The sequence below is a fragment of the Nansenia antarctica genome (assembly GCF_963989245.1).
Source record: "Nansenia antarctica genome assembly, chromosome: 5".
In the NCBI taxonomy this organism is placed as follows: Eukaryota; Metazoa; Chordata; class Actinopteri; order Argentiniformes; family Microstomatidae; genus Nansenia; species Nansenia antarctica.
The window spans coordinates 10,393,037-10,412,377 of NC_137690.1; the positions used below are offsets into that span (position 1 = coordinate 10,393,037).

The 19,341-nt window shown below is 47.2% G+C and overlaps 1 protein-coding gene across 1 annotated transcript; it reads right to left on the reverse strand.

Moving 5' to 3' along the window:
* Positions 1-541: 541 nt before the first annotated feature.
* Positions 542-11,312, reverse strand: LOC308157725 (uncharacterized protein; the record flags this gene model as incomplete). The annotated part of the gene is made up of 14 exons (XM_080531333.1): positions 542-796; positions 1,185-1,436; positions 1,537-1,652; positions 2,097-2,258; positions 2,775-2,882; positions 3,594-3,713; positions 4,470-4,594; positions 5,022-5,110; positions 5,297-5,395; positions 8,213-8,604; positions 9,315-9,461; positions 10,172-10,224; positions 10,908-10,975; positions 11,304-11,312. 14 exons carry the CDS (start codon positions 11,310-11,312, stop codon positions 542-544), a joined length of 1,995 nt encoding a protein of 664 aa, XP_080387459.1.
* Positions 11,313-19,341: the final 8,029 nt, after the last annotated feature.

Consider the following 19,341-nt stretch of genomic DNA (forward strand, 5'->3'; position numbering starts at 1 on the left):
GTAATCGCAGTTGCTTCTAGCTATGATATTTAAGATCACTTATCTAGTTACACAATCTTCAGCATAACAAGTTCATAAGATATGAAAAATGCACAAGCAAAAGTAATGGAATGCAATTTATTTTGTATTCACAGTGGACAGCAGCTCCGGCCAAGGCTGTTTGCAGTTGAGCGTCCTCTGGAGGAGTCGGGCGCTAGAGAGAGGAGAGAGAGTTCATATGAGCTTCACCAGGCCTATAGCTACAGAAACAGAATAGAATACTTCATTAGTTTAGTTAGTATGTCCTTGGTCTATGTGTTCTACATGTTGACTTACCTCTGCTGTGTCCATCGTTGTGAAGATGGTTACAGGGTCTCGGGGGACGGAGGCCGTGTCCTCCAGATCCTCTGGAAGAGGGAACGCTTCTGTTTCTTTGAAGCTCCGCTCTCCTCACAAGGCGTCGTCTCAGCTGTCACTGGGCTGGCCGCTAGAGAGAGGAGAGAGAGTTCATATGAGCTTCACCAGGCCTATAGCTACAGAATAGAATACTTCATTCGTTTGGTTAGTATGTCCTAGGTCTATGTGTTCTACGTGTTGACTTACCTCTGCTGTGTCCCTCGTCGTGGGCAACCTCGATGCCCTCCTGTCCTGGGGCTGAAGGCTGGATACCTACCTTTATATCCTCCTGTTCTGGAGCTGGAGGCTGGACACCATCATTGATGTCCTCCTGTCCTTCAGCAGGAGGCTGGACACCATCATTGATGACCTCCGGTCCTGGGGCTGGAGGCTGGACACCAACCTGGTTGGTCCTCTTGCACTATATCAGTTGTTACAGAAGAAGAATCAATGACAGAACATATCTCTTAAAACCCCATTATTCCTACAACAACAATGCATAGCTTGTCTGCTGTTTTATGATAAACTGGTAAGACTTTACTTTTACATTACACTTCCTTAATGTGAAATTATGTGGAATGTGGCGCATAGAGAAGCAAAGAGGTGGGTTTGTTATTATCAAACTAGTAACTAAATTAGAAACGTTATGCTAGTTATTAATTAACGTTAATTTCGCAATGAAGACCGAACTGCAGCGTTTTAGCCAACACCTAGCTTGCTAGACAGGTGTGTTTTTTTTCTCCAGCTGACGTTATGTTAGACTCTAGAATCATGGGCATCATTTATTTTGTAAATTGTTTTTGTCCAACCTCTCTCCTAATCTCCTCAGAGGTCTGGGAGCGCGAGGAGTCTTCCTCTCCAGAAGACTCAGGTGAGGATCCACCCTGATAATGGTCACCGAGTTTGGACACAGCTTTCCCACAACCAGAGGGCAGTGGTCTGAGTTTGACCTGGAAGACGCCGACCAAAGGCCTGTGGTCTGACGTCTTAATCCCTGTACAACTCTGGTACTTGATGACCTTGATGTCACCTGCCTGTCTGCTCCTGTACAGTATTCTGTCCTAGAATACACAGAGACAGATGTACAGTAGGTTAAGACTCCTACATCAACAATGTTTCTTGCCCAAAGCCATGAGCGATGACGATGAATGGGTTTCTTACTGTGTAGGAAGGAGTTCTCTGCTTGGAGGAGGTGTCGTACACGTCACAACCGGTGTCAAACTTGTATGTGGGGCGGAAGTGAATCGGTGCCTCCTGGAAGCCTTTAAAGATAGTGCCTAGAGCAAAAATAGATCATAGAAGACTTCCTTTTGTGTACACAATATACAATGCCGGTCGAGAGAGGACACTGGCGTTTCGCCGCTTCTCCGCACGAAATCTAGATATACTTGCCGTATACAGAGTACATTGTCCTACAAAGACACTTAGATTTAGATTTAGTCATCTAAAAATTAATTAGACCCCTATACTTTCTTTTATTTATTTTTATATTTTTATTTTACTACTCTTTTCAGTTTGTAAAGCATCTTTGAGTGTCTAGAAAAGCGCTATATAAGTCTAATGTATTATTATTATTATTATTATTATTATTATTATTATTAGAATGCATTTTAAGTTATCATTCTCCATCTAATATCTTGAACCTTAAAACACATTTGGGTCCTTTTCGAGTGTTAGCATGTTGCAAGTTGTAGCTGTAGTGTAGCTGTATATAAACATACCATCCTTCATCTCCTGAGAGAGTTGGTCGTGCTGGAGCAGTGCAGACATGTCTGGGCCTTCAGTCTTGTCCAGAATGTTCATCACCCCTACACGGTCTTCACTGAGGCGGAAATTTAAGTCCCCGAACCAGAAGACCTCATCAAAGTGGGTGGTCACATCAGCTGAGAGACATAGAACACAGTCGGACATTAACACTGATGTTTCCACGCAAATACCTTGTTGGTAAAGGTTGTTCAGAGAACAAACAGAGCAGTCCCCCTGACTTAATTAGCCATGGACTATGACATTGCAGTAAGAGGAATACATTAGCACTCCCTTTCCCTGTAAAGAAACACCAGAACACAGTTTAGTCTGTTTATTTATTTTGTGTTGTTTCAATATTAAGAATGGAAAATTATGTTTATTTATTTATTTTGTGTTGTTTCAATATTAAGAATGGAAAATGATTAGTACTGTGGATACTGTAATTTATGTATTAATTCATGGATTATATCATTTAAGTATTATTGTTCTCACTTGGAAGTGAGGGATAGGGGTAGGACAGGATAAGCTGAGGCTTCATCCTACTCCCTTTCCAACAGTGATACCTGTACTTTTCCTTATTAGTTTTTTTTATTTTTAAACCATTGTTCGAAATAAAGATTCATTCATTCATTCATTCAGTCTGGTCTACTTACAGGCTGTGGAGAGGTCAGGGTGTGTGTCAGGGGGGCATTTGGGAAGACCAAGTGTTTTAATGATCTTCTCGTAGTCCCGGATCCTCTTAGACACTCCTCTTACTCCGGCTGGAACACATGGACATAAAAACAAAAAAAAGCTCAACAATGCTACAATGCTACATCATCTAAAGACAAATCACTTAATCAGTACAATCATACTTAGGGCAGCACTCATCATGGCTGGATGACACATACTGGCTCCAGAACAGCTTCTTTCACAGCTTCTTTCAGCACCCCACCCCCACACCCCATGGGGTAAACTGACTATCAGTACCCTCCCCCACCCTCCACACACACACACACACACACACACACACACACTGCGGACAACCATTTTAGCCTTGAGACTACTGCTGGTTGCACCACACACCTGGTCAATGTGAACACTCAATTACCCTTTGCACTACTGTTGTTTACAAATACTACCATTGCACATACCATTTTTTTTGTTGCACAGTGCACATACTCTTTTTGATATAGCCTTATACACCATACTGTACATAGCTACCATAACTGTATATAGCTTACTACTATCCTCTCCTGTATATACCTCTAACTACCGTACTGTACCTATCACTATGACTATCATGTTTTATCTATTAGATGCATATTTCGGTCGCATTTTGTTGTCTGGTACTTGTACTCTGCAATGACAGTAAAGTTGAATCTAATCTATAAAAAAAAAGGAATGGGCTTTCTGTTCCCTGTTTAGAATCCCATGTCATGCAATGGCATCTCTTCCTGAGCAGAACTGCATTTCCCAGAGGCCTCTCTTACAGGTAAAATGGGAGACGATGAAGAGGAACTTAGTCTCGAAGAAAGTGAGAGCAATCCCCAGAGCCCCTTTGGTCTTGATCAGAGGGAAGACCCGCGTAGAGACTTTGGCATGCTCCGCCCCTGCCAGGGACACACACACACTTATGAGGTTAATTTTGTTGGTTATGAATCAAAGAATGAATTCTGAGTTTAAGACGATTTAATTAAACAAAGCACAGGTATACAAGATATGAGAGCTGGATTCTGGTCTGGCTGGTCAGCTGGGCTGGGGTGAAATAAGAGAGCGATCTGCCCCTGTGCTCCCACCTTTATGTCCTTTCGTATGCAAATATCTACCACAGTGATCCTATCACAGTCACTACATAGATGCCTGAGGTGTGAAAAGTAGGAGACCCCAATATGATGTCACCTGGCCTTAAGTCAGGGGGCAGGTCACAGATCACAAGAGCCATTTTATAACATTCCTTCATAGCATACATACAGGCCCATACCATATACAATCCATGCATGTGTGTGTGTTTAAGTAGAAATATACTACACACACACACACACACACACACACACACATGCAAACACACATGCAGACGCACATACACGCACACACATTCACACACACACACACACACACACACACGCAGACGCACACGCACATACATACATACACACACACACACACATACATACATACACACACACACACACACACACACACACACACACACACACAGTCAGACTATGACACTAAACAAATGTGCATTGTAGCTTGATAAACGTGTATGCACAGTAGTAGCTAGACAGATCATGTTATATAACATCTGCAATGTCAATGACACTCAATGAAACATTCTATCTGACACAACATTCTCTGGACCGGACCTGTGCATAACCCGGCGATGTCCCTCCTGATGAACACGGTGAGGTACAGAACTCCGTGGGCGGCGGCGTGCTGCAGCTTGTAGCACGACCCCAGAACCTCCTGGAGACGGGCCTCCCACTGCCGCCTGTGACACACACACACACACACACACACACACGCAAACACACACACAAACACACACACGCAAACACACACACATACACACACGCCCACACACGGACACACACAAACACACACACACACGCAGACGCACACACACGCACATACACACACACACATGCAGACGCACATACACACACGCATTCACGCACACACACACACACACACACACGCAGACGCACACACACGCACATACACACACACACACATGCAAACACACATGCAGACACACATACACGCACACGCATTCACGCACACACACACACACACACATGCAAACACACGCAGACACACATACACACATGCACATAAACACCTCAGTTTTCACAACACTTAACCTCATTGTTATGACGTTATAACTCATTAACATAATCATGCCGTCTCATACACACCTGTTTCGACATCCCTCCTGGACTCCAATGACGTACACATCTTGATGATGCTCAGACTCAAACAAAAGATCCTCTAGGTTGTTTGGTCCCTGAAAATGACACATGATTTACTGTTGGTTTGGTAAATGGACCTCTCATGTCTACCTAGTGCCAAAACTGTGGGACGAGTAGCCGAGTCCAATTTTGCTCGAATAATAAATAAAGAAGAACATGTACAATACTAATAAGCGCTGCTTGCTACTGCAAGCACACTTAATAACACGCTGACCCTTCACCTTCTCTCCCTGCATGTTCCACGTGGTGATGTAGACGCTCAGGCTCTTCTCTGGGAGGTAGCGGTCCAGCACGTCCGCCCCCAGCAGCGCACCACCGTCCTGCACACTGCGATGGGGGAAGTATAGAGAGCAGATTTGCATGACCTGTCTAGCCATACACTCAGTGAAGCTGTTTACCAACTTCAAATACTCATCAATTAATCCAAGGTGGTTGACAACTTTTATTAAGGCCTACTCCTGTTTAAGACAATAATAATAATAATAATAATAATAATAATAATAATAATAATAAATTAGACTTTTCTAGACACTCAAAGACGCTTTACAAACTGAAAAGATCGAGTAGTAAAAATAAAAATAAACAAAAAATAAATGTGATGTTTATGTTCCCTCTCAGAAGGTAAACAGAGGCGATTCTCATATGGATCAGTGCTTTATCTACAAACTCCAATTCATGACTGTGAATCCTACACTACAGTATTCTGGTGAACATATTGGATGACTGAGTTTATGTGTAACCAAATGACTTACCTCACTGTCTCTGTGTCATCACCTGGTATAACAATGCTCGTCAGACATCTTGTAGATATCATCTTCTCTCGAAGTAGATGTCTTCTCTTCATCTCTTCATCAGTTTTAGCTTGGCCCCTAGTGGCTGTCATAGTGCATGCCTTATCAGATTCATGTTGACTGGTGTGAACCTGTGTATAGCTATGGCTTTTTGTTTGAATACAGTAATTTAATGTATTCATTTTGGGGAACCATAGCATGTGGTTATGTACAATACATATCAATTGATATTCAGTTATCATACATTATATATTTATATCATACATTATATTTAAAAAACAGTATTGTGACTGCATTTCGCCTGTTATGTTTGTATGGGTACAAACGTCGAATTCTGACGTGACATTGCATCCAAACGTCGAATTCCGACGTGACATTGGGGTAGCTCGTTCTGAAAGCGCAGGGATGCGCATGCGCCTGTCGGGGCTTCTCTCGGGATTATTCCATTTTGAATTGCACTTGCATTAATTAGTTAGGCCACATTTAGGGTTAGGGTTAAGGTTAGGGTTAGGGTTAAGGTTAGGTTAGGGGAATAAAAGGCTCTGCTTGCCCGAAGGCTCGCAGAATGCACGGCACACTAATCTTTTAGTTTTTTTCTCTCATTTCAGATCTTTGTTCAGATTATGTCGTCGACCATCCACAATCCAAGGATCTCCGGCTTCAGAATTTCAGTACGTATCCAGGTAAGCACCCATTTTAACTTTTTTTTTTTTTAAACTTTTTTCAGGTTCTATCGGATCGCAGGTAAGTGTTTATTTCCTTTACAGATTTTTTTCAGGACTGGACTGTACATATTAAATGAGAGGTACATTTTTATATTTCGTTTAAACCACTGGGTGAAATTGTGTTTAGTTCTTTAATCCAGTGTCTTTCCCTCATCATTCTCTGTCTTTTTGACCAACAGGTTCCAGATTCCAGGCCTACAATCAGGAGATTCTCCCTACCATGATCTCTAAAATGTTCGTACAGTAGGGTGGATTCCTCAATACGATTTACCCTGTAAAGGTGCTGTTTTAAACGTTCAACGTTGATTTGTCCAAAACAAACCCAATTTATAAAACTGATCAATATCAGTCAAAACACTGCAGGTCAATGAGTTCGAGCTGAACGTCGCTGAGTGTATTATCCACACTGCAGGTTAAGGGAGAACAAATCATGTTCATTTAATTCTCAACTGTTTTGAAGTCTTGAAATCGCCTTGAAAACTCACCATTCAGAGCTCCTAACCAGTGGCGGCTGGTGCTAAATATTTTGGGTGGGGCACAGGTTATGGGGGAATGCTCCACGGGGAAGAATATCAACTTTAAAATCTGGATTTACAGTCGATTTTAGCATGAGAATAACAGTGTTTCCCCTAGGTTTGCTGCCTTGGGGGGGTGGCATGGACCGTGGCATGGACCCCCCCCCCCCAGGGGGTAAGACCCTGCGACATACCAGCGTCATGTCCAGGGGGTGTACTAACTTGTACATTAAGCCGCCTCACGCTACGGAAACAGGAGATAGGCTCCTTCCCTATGGGCCATTAGGCTCGAGAACCATCGGTTCTCAAGGCTACTTACTTATGTGGTCTTGACTACCTGTCCACTTTCTCACCTGGTTCTTGCTGTCTCTCTCTCTGGTGTGCCGATACCATCCTGCACTCTCTACTTCTCTCCCTCTCTATCCTCCTCTCTCCCTTTTGCTGTCAACCAAAAGGCAAACATAACAACCAGAGTATTTATAATCTAATAAGAGGTATAAATTGATCCATATCAACATATCTCTTAAAACCCCATTACTCTCTCACCTGGAAAAAAAAACATGTCGAACTATACTATACAAAACAGACATTTCAAATGCTTCAATCCACTGTCCATGTACATGTACTGCTGGATACTTACCTCGATGTCCACCTGTCCTGGAGCTGGAGGCTGGATACTTACCTTGATGTCCTTCTGTCCTTCAGCAGGAGGCTGGACACCATCATTGATGACCTCCGGTCCTGGGGCTGGAGGCTGGACACCAACCTGGTTGGTCCTCTTGCACTATATCAGTTGTTACAGAAGAAGAATCAATGACAGAACATATCTCTTAAAACCCCATTATTCCTACAACAACAATGCATAGCTTGTCTGCTGTTTTATGATAAACTGGTAAGACTTTACCTTTACATGACACTTCCTTAATGTGAAATTATGTGGAATGTGGCCCTCTTATAAATTCACTGTATATTTTCTGTTTTACCTTGCGCTTCATCGTTGAAAGGAATTTGCTGAGTTTCCCTTTCTTCTTCTTCCCACTAGCATCCCTCTGAGGCTGTGTGACCGAGGCTGTGGAGGTGTCGGATCCCATTGAGAGGGCCATCACCTGGTTGACCTCGGCCCCCACAGGAGGCTGACATGTGAGACTACCCTCACTACACACCCTCTCTACATTCTCCAGCAGAAATCCTACAGCACTGTGGCATTGCTGTAGCTCCACTGAGGTCTCCATTTTCCCTGACTGTGCCACCATGTCACCCAGGGTCTGATGCAACTCCTGCAACTCCTTCAGCTTCCCCTCCAGACCATCACCAGCACTAAGGACACTCGGACACCTCGAGGTGTCCAAGCACTCGGCTTCGTCCTTGAGCCTCTGCACAGACTCCAGCAGGTTCTCCTTCTCAACCAGCTCGTCCTCCAGGAAGGCGTTCCTCTCGATCACATGGTTCATGCGTCGCTCGGACACCTCAGCTTGCACGGCAAGCTCATGCCGCAGATCTGCCCCGACACACAGGAAGAGCAGACACAGCATATCAGCCATCCATAATGGATAACATTCATCCAAACTAGCAGTATGAAGGATGTCAGGAATCTAACACGGTATATATCTCCTAGTAGCAAGCCAAGGGAAGAGTAGGCCCCCGTTTGAATAGTCTTGAAATAGATACATCCATCCATTCACTTTCTTTCCATTTCACCCTTATTTGACCAGGCAAGTTGCCTGAGAGAACACATTCTCATTTGCAGCGAGAATCTGGGGAACTGTTGCAGGGGGGAGGGGTGGGGATGAATAAGCCAACTGGTAGCAGAGGGTGACATGTTAACGCCTACTCTTGCGATAAGTGCCATGGGATCTTTAACGGTATTCAGGAGTCGGGACCTCGGTTAACCGTCTGTCTTTCTTTCCTTCTTTCCTTCCATGTATAAATCACTGATCTGACATGACTTGATTGGTGGTAAACAAGCAATGAAAATGTTGCTTTGACCAATCCAATCACATTAGATCAGTGACTTCCTCAAGGATGGAAGGAAAGGAAGGAAGGAAGGGTGCATTCAAGTACTCGAATAGGGTAATCAGACAATTGTCAATCAACCATCAGATGACTCATCCTTTAACAGAGAGGCTGGCTGGAGTGTAGAACTAAACAGAGACAGTTGTTGTTGTAACATTAGACGCTCCTGTGGTGAGCTCTCGGCCCGGCGCTCACCTCTGGCTTCGTCCTTGAGCCTCTGCACAGACTCCAGCAGGTTCTCCTTCTCAACCAGCTCGTCCTCCAGGAAGGCGTTCCTCTCGAACACATGGTTCATGCGTCGCTCGGACACCTCAGCTTGCACGGCAAGCTCATGCCGCAGATCTGCCCCGACACACAGGAAGAGCAGACACAGCATATCAGCCATCCATAATGGATAACATTCATCCAAACTAGCAGTATGAAGGATGTCAGGAATCTAACACGGTATATATCTCCTAGTAGCAAGCCAAGGGAAGAGTAGGCCCCCGTTTGAATAGTCTTGAAATAGATACATCCATCCATTCACTTTCTTTCCATTTCACCCTTATTTGACCAGGCAAGTTGCCTGAGAGAACACATTCTCATTTGCAGCGAGAATCTGGGGAACTGTTGCAGGGGGGAGGGGTGGGGATGAATAAGCCAACTGGTAGCAGAGGGTGACATGTTAACGCCTACTCTTGCGATAAGTGCCATGGGATCTTTAACGGTATTCAGGAGTCGGGACCTCGGTTAACCGTCTGTCTTTCTTTCCTTCTTTCCTTCCATGTATAAATCACTGATCTGACATGACTTGATTGGTGGTAAACAAGCAATGAAAATGTTGCTTTGACCAATCCAATCACATTAGATCAGTGACTTCCTCAAGGATGGAAGGAAAGGAAGGAAGGAAGGGTGCATTCAAGTACTCGAATAGGGTAATCAGACAATTGTCAATCAACCATCAGATGACTCATCCTTTAACAGAGAGGCTGGCTGGAGTGTAGAACTAAACAGAGACAGTTGTTGTTGTAACATTAGACGCTCCTGTGGTGAGCTCTCGGCCCGGCGCTCACCTCTGGCTTCGTCCTTGAGCCTCTGCACAGACTTCAGGAACATGATGTTCTCCCTGGGAGACGGCAGGGAGGGAGAGACAAGACAGACATGATTACATTAGAAACTGTTTAATTGGTCTTTAGCATCACCAGTTACATCAAACATAAAATCATTGTCATCATTAGTCACCATACACAACAAACTAGCTCATTACTGCCTACATTGGGAAAGCCGCCGTTGTCCATTACGTGCCAAAATTGTGGAACTCAGGGTATCAGAGAGGTGGACTCAGTAGACATTTTTAAATGACAGCTGAAAACAAATCTTTTTAACCAGTATTTTTTAACTGGCATATAATTATTAATACTTTTTTTCTTATTATATTCCTACTCATTTTTCATATTTTTATTTAAATATATATTATTCTTTCTTTCATTAAAGTTGCTCTGTTTATTACTGTATTATGGCTGTGCTGAACTATTCATTATTGTGACATGATTGTGCTGAACTGTCAAAGCACGTTGAGCTGCATAATCTAAGCCATTGTAGCTAGAATTCTATCCATGTGCTCTATGGGTGTGGACTGGCATTGGAGGGAATTATATTATAGATATGATAAAGCATCTAGAATGTTTGCTAATAGTTTGTGTGAAGTCCCTCTTCAACAGACAACCTAAATAGTTTTACTTATTTAGACAGGCTCACAAAATACTGAATAACTTCATGTAGGTCAGGAGAAGGTCAAAGCAGACTGACCTCTTTGCCCTTTCCAAGGCATCGTTGGACTGCTCCAGCTCTTTCTGCAGGTGGACCTCAAACTTCTCCTGCAATATCACAACAAATAGACAACAGATTATTTTTTCATAATAATAGTCATTCTAGAAAAATGTTGTATTATTATTATTATTGAAAATGTGTATTATTACTTTCACATATTATTAGCAATTAAATATGGTATTGTGGTGATTCACATTAAGAGACATTCACCAAGAAGGGTTTGTACCTTTAAGAGTGGGGGTTAAAGGGGCAAGGGTTTCCGGTTCCGGGTGAAGTTATTGTGGTTGTCACGGAGAGTGTATGTTAGCATGTAGCAGAAGTGAGTGAAGTAAACATCCTCGACTCCAACCTACGTCTGTCGTCTCTTTGTTGCACTTCCCACATTGGTGACCCTGACGAAAGCGAACGAGATGTCTGTCCAGAACCCCGGAAACGCCGCCGCGTTGCCCGCACCGGACTATGCTAACATATACGCAGCAACCGTCAAGCTGCCCGACTTTTGGCAGCAGAACCCACGGGCGTGGTTTCACCACATAGAAGCCCAATTCCGGCTGAGAGGGATAACGCAGGATGGGACTAAATATTTCCATGTGGTGTCTGCGTTGGATGCTTCGACAACGGCGCGCGCGATGATGCTGTTAGAGGATCCACCGGCTGTCGGCATGTACGGTGCATTGAAGACATTCCTGCTGAAACTTTATGAGCTGTCAGAATTAGAGAAAGCAGACCGCCTGCTGTCACTCAATGGCCTCGGCGACGGCAAACCGTCGGAGTTGATGGAGAGAATGTTGTCGGTGCTGGGATCAGCTGATCCCTCGTTCTTGTTTACACACATTTTCCTGCGGCAGCTCCCGGCGCCTGTGCGCACAGCACTGGCCAGTTCCCCCCTCTCCTCCACCAAGGATTATCGTTCTCTGGCTGCGGAGGCCGACAGGGTGTACCTCGCTAACCGGCAGCAGTTTATCCATGCGCTGCTGCCCCACCCAGACCACTTGACCCCACCTCCACCCCTGGAGGACTATACAGACACCGCGGCCGCGGTGACGGCCCGCCGCCAAGCCGACGACGGGCTCTGTTACTACCATGCAAGGTTTGGGTCCAAGGCCAAGCAGTGTCGCAAGCCATGCAGTTTCAGGGTACAGGGAAACGCCAGGGCCGGCGCTCATTAGCGGCTATGGGCGCCGGCCGTGACTGCAAGCTGTTGTTCGTCGCCGACTCCTTATCTGGCCGGCGGTTGCTGGTCGACTCAGGCGCTCAACGCAGCATCCTGCCAGCGCAGGCAGTGGACACCATGGCCGGCGGACACGGCCCCCAGATGGACGCCGCTAATGGCACACCCATACGAACATTTGGCATCAGGTATGTGGAAGTGTGTTTTGGCGGGCGCCGTTTCGGCTGGGACTTTGTTATGGCTGCTGTATCCACGCCACTTCTGGGCGCGGACTTCCTCTGTGCTTTTAACCTGCTGGTGGATATTAAGAACTGTCGCCTGATCGATGCCCTCTCTTTTGCTTCGTACCCCTGTACGCTGGGGGGGGCGGGAGCGCTTTGCCTGGCAAACACGCTGGCCACCGGGGATCCATATCAACGCCTGCTCGCCGGTTTCCCTGACCTCACTACACCCACGTTCTCAGCGGAGGTGGCTAAGCACGGCGTAGAGCACCATATCACCACCGTGGGCCCCCCAGTCTATGCCCGGGCCCGACGCCTCGACGCGGCCAAGCTTGCAATCGCCAGAGGGGAGTTTTCGACCATGGAGCGACTCGGCATCGTGCGCCGCTCAAAGAGCCCGTGGGCTTCCCCCCTACATATGGTGACTAAGGCCGACGGGGGTTGGCGCCCCTGCGGCGATTTCCGTCGCCTGAATAACGCCACAACCCCCGACCGGTACCCCGTTCCACACATACAGGACTTCTCTGCCCACCTGGCGGGGGCCGTCATTTTTTCCAAGGTGGACCTGGTGCGCGGGTACCACCAGGTGCCGGTCCATCCGCAGGATGTGCCAAAGACGGCTGTCATCACACCCTTTGGACTTTTCGAGTTTCTGCGAATGCCTTTTGGCCTCAAAGGGGCGGCGCAGACGTTTCAGCGCCTGATGGACTCTGTGCTCCGAGACATGCCATTCATGTTTGTTTACCTGGATGACATTCTGGTGGCCAGCGCGTCCATGGAGGAGCACATGACACATCTCCGGCAGTTGTTTGAGCGGCTCAGGGCCCACGGCCTCATTGTAAACCCAGCCAAGTGCCAGTTCGGGCAGTCATCCATCACCTTCCTCGGACACCATGTCGCTCCGCAGGGAGCCGCCCCTCTTCCCGCCAGAGTGGAGGCCATCACCAGTTTCCCCCGTCCCCGCACGATACAGTCTCTACAAGAGTTCCTGGGCATGGTGAATTTTTACAACCGTTTTATTCCCCATGCCGCCCACCTCATGCGTCCCTTGTACGAGACCCTGCGGGGAAAAGGGCCCAAGGACGTGTTGGACTGGTCCCCGGAGATGGACAAGGCTTTCGGGGCTGCTAAGAACGCGCTGACTAACGCTGCTCTACTGGCGCACCCGTCTCCCACAGCCCCGGTCGCCCTCACGACGGACGCCTCTGACTATGCAGTGGGGGCGGTGTGCGAGCAGTGGGTGAACGGGGCTTGGCAGCCGCTGGCCTTCTTCAGCAAACAGCTCCGCGACAACGAGCGCAAGTACAGCACCTTTGACAGGGAACTGCTGGGTCTTTTCCTGGCCACCAGGCACTTTAGATTCCTGTTAGAGGGCCGCCAGTTCACCGCCTTCGTGGACCACAAGCCACTGACATTCTCCATGGCCAAGACCTCGGAGCCATGGTCTGGGCGTCAGCAGCGTCAGCTCTCGGCGATCTCCGAGTTCACCACGGACATCCAGCACTTGGCGGGCAAGGACAACTTCGTCGCCGACTGCCTCTCACGGGCGGTCGTTGGGTCTGTGCACTTAGGACTCGACTATGCCGCCATGGCGGCGGACCAAGCCGCAGACTCTGACATTCAGGCCTACCGGGTCGCTCCTACTGCACTGCAGCTGGAGGACGTGGTGTTCGACGCGGCCAAAGCCACTCTCCTCTGCGACGTCTCCACCGGCCAACCACGTCCTATGGTGCCGGCTGCCTGGCGGCGCAGGGTTTTCAACACCATCCACGGCCTTTCCCACCCGGGGGTGAAAGCCTCGGCTAAATTGGTGGGGATTAAGTTTGTTTGGCCTGGCCTCCGGAGGGACGTTAGAACCTGGGCTGGCTCGTGTGTGGCATGTCAGCGCGCTAAGGTGCACCGCCATACCAAAGCCCCTTTAGCACCGTTTGTGGTGCCAGAGAGGCGTTTTGACCACGTGCATGTGGACCTGGTAGGCCCCCTGCCCCCGTCTCACGGATATACCTACCTCCTCACCATGGTGGACCGGACCACCAGGTGGCCAGAAGCTGTTCCTCTGGCCTCTACTACGGCAGCGGAGGTGGCCCGGGCGTTCATTGGGTGCTGGGTGGCCCGCTTTGGCACACCAGGTGACATCACGAGCGACAGGGGCCCCCAGTTCACCTCGGAGCTCTGGACTACGGTTGCTGAGCACCTGGGGGTGAAGATCCACCGCACTACGGCGTACCACCCGCAGGGCAATGGACTTTGTGAGCGGTTCCATCGGGACATGAAGGCCGCTCTTCGGGCCAGCCTGATGGACAGTGGCTGGGTGGACCGCCTCCCGTGGGTCATGCTCGGTCTTCGCTCTGCCCCCAAAGAGGATCTCCAGGCCTCGTCCGCCGAGCTGGTGTATGGCCAGCCACTGCGGGTTCCTGGGGAGTTTCTTCCAGAGGCTGCAGCTCCCTGGTCGGCCGCCTCTCATAGAACTGTGTTCCGGGGCATTGTGAATGACCTCGTCCCTATTCCGACATCACGTCACTGCCTCCCCCAGTCCTACGTCCCCAGGGACCTGCCATTGGCTAAGTACGTTTTCATCCGACACGACAGCCATCGGGCTCCACTGCGGCCCCCCTACGACGGGCCCTTCCGTGTCCTGGAGGCGGGCGCTAAGCACTTTGTGGTGGACATGGGGGGCAGGTCAGAGCGGGTCGCTATAGACCGTCTCAAGCCTGCTCACTTGAACATTGACGAGCCAGTTCAGTTGGCCCTACCCCCGCGGCGGGGGCGGCCCCCTACCCCAACCTCTGTCCCTACCCCAACCTCTGTCCCTACCCCAACCTCTGTCCCAGCTCCAGTTCCAGTTCCAGTTCCAGTTCCAGCTCCAGTTCCAGTTCTCACCCTTAATCCCCCTCCTGCGAAGCGCAGCCGTTTCGGCCGCTTGATCCGCCCCCCGCCACGTTAACTGTAGTACTGTTCATGGATTGCCTGTTCAGTTGGACTTTTAATGGTTATCTTGGTTTTTTGTACCTTCTGGGTTGGTGAATTCTGGGGGGGCCTGTGTGGTGATTCACATTAAGAGACATTCACCAAGAAGGGTTTGTACCTTTAAGAGTGGGGGTTAAAGGGGCAAGGGTTTCCGGTTCCGGGTGAAGTTATTGTGGTTGTCACGGAGAGTGTATGTTAGCATGTAGCAGAAGTGAGTGAAGTAAACATCCTCGACTCCAACCTACGTCTGTCGTCTCTTTGTTGCACTTCCCACAGTATTATTATTATTATATTCTTGATTTAATATTATTATTGATGTATTATATTATTGTTCTCTGCAGTTCTCTGTTTCGTGCCTTCAGTTCCGTCTCCAGCAACTCCTGCAGCTCCTCCTGAGACTGCTCAGCCCTGAAGACACAGACACAGACACAGACACAGACACAGACACAGACACAGACACAGACACAGACACAGACACAGACACAGACACAGACACAGACACAGACACACACACACAGACACACACACAGACACACACACAGACACAGACACACACACACACACACACACACACACACACACACACACACACACACACACACACACACACAAAACAGTCAAAGATGTCCTACAGTTCAACATAGCTAAGATTAAGTTGATTCTTTGATCTGTGTGTTACTGGCAGAATTTGAACCCTGGTCTCCCACGTGAAAGACTCAAGCATCTCTCCCATTAAGCCAAGAGGACGTCCTCAAAGTCACAGTTCATAGGTCTCAGACAGGGCTACCTCATCACAAGAAGGTGCTTTCAAACCATGTGCTTGGCAAAAATCCAGACTCTGTCTCCTTACCTCGGCTGGTGTGCTTCTTCTGCCTGCTCTTCCCAGAAACACTGAAAGGACGGGTACCTTTCTTTATTGGGTTCTCCCATGTCTTTACAGAAGGTATGGTTTTACAGCACCTAAAACAAATCTGAAGAAGAACGCCACATTATGAGAGCTTTCGCAACGGAGGTAAAAAAAAAAAAAGTGCGTTTTTTAGAGTCCGCGATATGTTATTGACGTTGCGAAATTTGGTAGGTCCTTTAGCTAGCTAGCTAACATTAGCATTATTGACCCATCCAGATCAGAAAAAGTGTGTACGCTTTCATCCTGGCGGCAGTGTGAGGGGAAAGATTCTCCACCAGACAGATATGTGTAGTTTGTTTTTCTTCTTTTGAGAGGTGATCTAATGAATCGTTGCTTGAAACAGGTGGTTAATGACAGGTGGTTAATGACCTTACCTTCTCTTCATGGTTTCTTCATGGTTTCTTCTGGAATCTGGTCTCAATATTAGTTGTCTATATAAACAACGGGACATGTGTGAGATGTTAACCCGTGTCTGCCAAGTTGTGATCAATGACACAGTGCGCGTGGTTTAATAGTGGTAGGTACACTCTAATACGTCATAAAGACCATTCATTCTTAATACGTCATAAAGGCATTCCGTTGACATCAATATTTATAACAATGATGTATTTTAAAATCGTCTATATATAAATATTCTCTTTCACTATAGAAATAAATTATCCAGATATGCCCTGCAGTGATGCATTTTTTTTTCCAACGGTTATGACAGCCTTCAAAATATCTCACTCATATCCAACAGAATATCAAAAATATCATCTTTTTAAATGTTAAAATCTCTGTAGAAAAATGTTTGAAATATATATATATGTATATATACAAATAAAATTTGATGCAAATTATTTTTTATCTTTAAAAATCATTTAAAGCTGAATGGCATACTGTATATTTGCAAGTTATCATCATGACAATGACTTGCAGGATACTGATCACATGCATTTCACCATATTGAACTTATAGCCTATTTGGCAACATACTGAACTTATAGCCCATTTGGCAACAGAGGAGTGACCCTTGACATAATTTCCCTCCGCTTCAATTTGGCTTCCCTCCATAGTCATATCAGCTCAAAGGTGTAAATGCAGAAACAAACATCAGACTTCTCACAGGAGGTCAGAGGTCATGTGTGACCTAGAAGCCGACAGTGACCTCAACCCACTGGAACATAACCGCAAATTCAAGATGGCTGACAAGTAATTGGTGTCAGTTCCTTGTCAGATCATGGCATTGAAACATAAACATGTTACAGTACATGGTCCATATTCACCTCCCACTGGGTCTGATTCACTAAGCGGGTTGATGTCACTTCTTGGAGTGTGGCAGTCCTTCACTCTTTCTCTCACTCCCGCTCTCGTATTTGTTTCAGTTTTGATTGGACAGAGACAGTAGAGAGAGACAGGAAGTCAGGAGGCGAGGGTATGTCAGCAGGGCATGGGCACAAATTCGGACCCATGTCGACATATGGCCATTTGTGTGCTGGACCACCCCAGGCCATGGTGTTAGACCACTGGACCACCCCAAACTATGGTGCTAGACCACTGGACCAACCCAGGCTGTGGTGCTGGACCACTGGACCACCCCAGGCTGTGGTGCTGGACCACTGGACCCCCCAGGCTGTGGTGCTGGACCACTGGACCAGGCCACCACTAAACCTTTTACACTAGGTGCAACTTGCTCCTCTTTGTTCAAGACCAGATAAAACACCATGGGTCGTTTTTCCACAGACACGGCTTGAGCCTAGTCGTGGACTAAAATCACACTTTCAATGTCAAACCTCCACTGAAGATGCGTTTTAGTCTAGGATTAGACTCAAGCCTCGTCTGTGAAACCGGCCCAACAAGCAGAACGGAACATGAAACGGTCTTCGTTTGGGTTTTACTCCCATTCGGTCCTTCCCTCTCAAAACCTTTAGTTGAACTTTTAAACTTTTTCTCTCCTTCTCTAATTTCACTGTGTAAAGTCCTTTGAAAAGAACACGGGCAATGTGAACCAGGCCTCTATCGCTCTGTTTCAGTAAGACTGTCTGCAACGCCATGATTAGTGTAGGCCGGGCTTCCCTTTTGATCAGTGGAGGCCGGTGGAGGTAGAAATCGGAGGACAGGCTCATGGTAATGTATGGAATGAGGAATGATACCAAACACGTGTTTGATACAGTTCCTCATTTCATGCCATGCATTACAATGAGCCCGTCCTCCGATTTCTACCTCCGCCGGCCTCCATTTTCGATAGTGACCGAGAGATTCCGTGACCTTGCTGCCTGTGATTAAACAAAACCCAGAATCTCGGTTTCTGTTGGAAATCCATCAGCGCCACTTGGACACAGGGCTCTTCTGTCTCCTGTTGCATCACTTTTGAATTCGTGGCTGACTGCCGTCCTTCTGCATGGATTACACTGTCTACGCTGTCTGCCTGCCTGCCTGTCTGTCTGCCTGCCTGCCTGTCTGTCTGTCTGTCTGTCTGCTTCTCTGTCTGTCTATCTGCCTGTCTGTCTGTCTGCCTGCCTGCTCCTCTGTCTCTGTCTGTCTGTCTGCCAGTCTGTGTGTCTGTCTGTCTGTCTGTCTGTCTGTCTGCCTGCCTGCTCCACTGTCTGTCTGTCTGCCTGTCTGCTCCTCTGTCTGTGTGTCTGTCTGCTCCTCTGTCTGTCTGTAGAGTAGTTTTTTCTTCTTCTCTCTCTCTGTGGTAGAGAAGTCCTCCTGTAGTTCTTCTTCTTCTGTCTCTCTCTCTGTGGTAGAGAAGTCCTCCTGTAGTTCTTCTTCTTCTGTCTCTCTCTCTGTGGTAGAGAAGTCCTCCTGTAGTTCTTCTTCTTCTTCTCTCTCTGTGGTAGAGAAGTCCTCCTGTAGTTCTTCTTCTTCTTCTCTCTCTGTGGTAGAGAAGTCCTCCTGTAGTTCTTCTTCTTCTGTCTCTCTCTCTGTGGTAGAGAAGTCCTCCTGTAGTTCTTCTTCTTCTGTCTCTCTCTCTGTGGTAGAGAAGTCCTCCTGTAGTTCTTCTTCTTCTTCTTCTCTCTCTGTGGTAGAGACATCTTCCTGTAGTTCTTCTTCTTCTTCTTCTTCTTCTCTCTCTCTGTGGTAGAAAAGACCTCCTGTAGTTCTTCTTCTTCTCTCTCTGTGGTAGAGAAGTCCTCCTGTAGTTCTTCTTCTTCTTCTCTCTCTC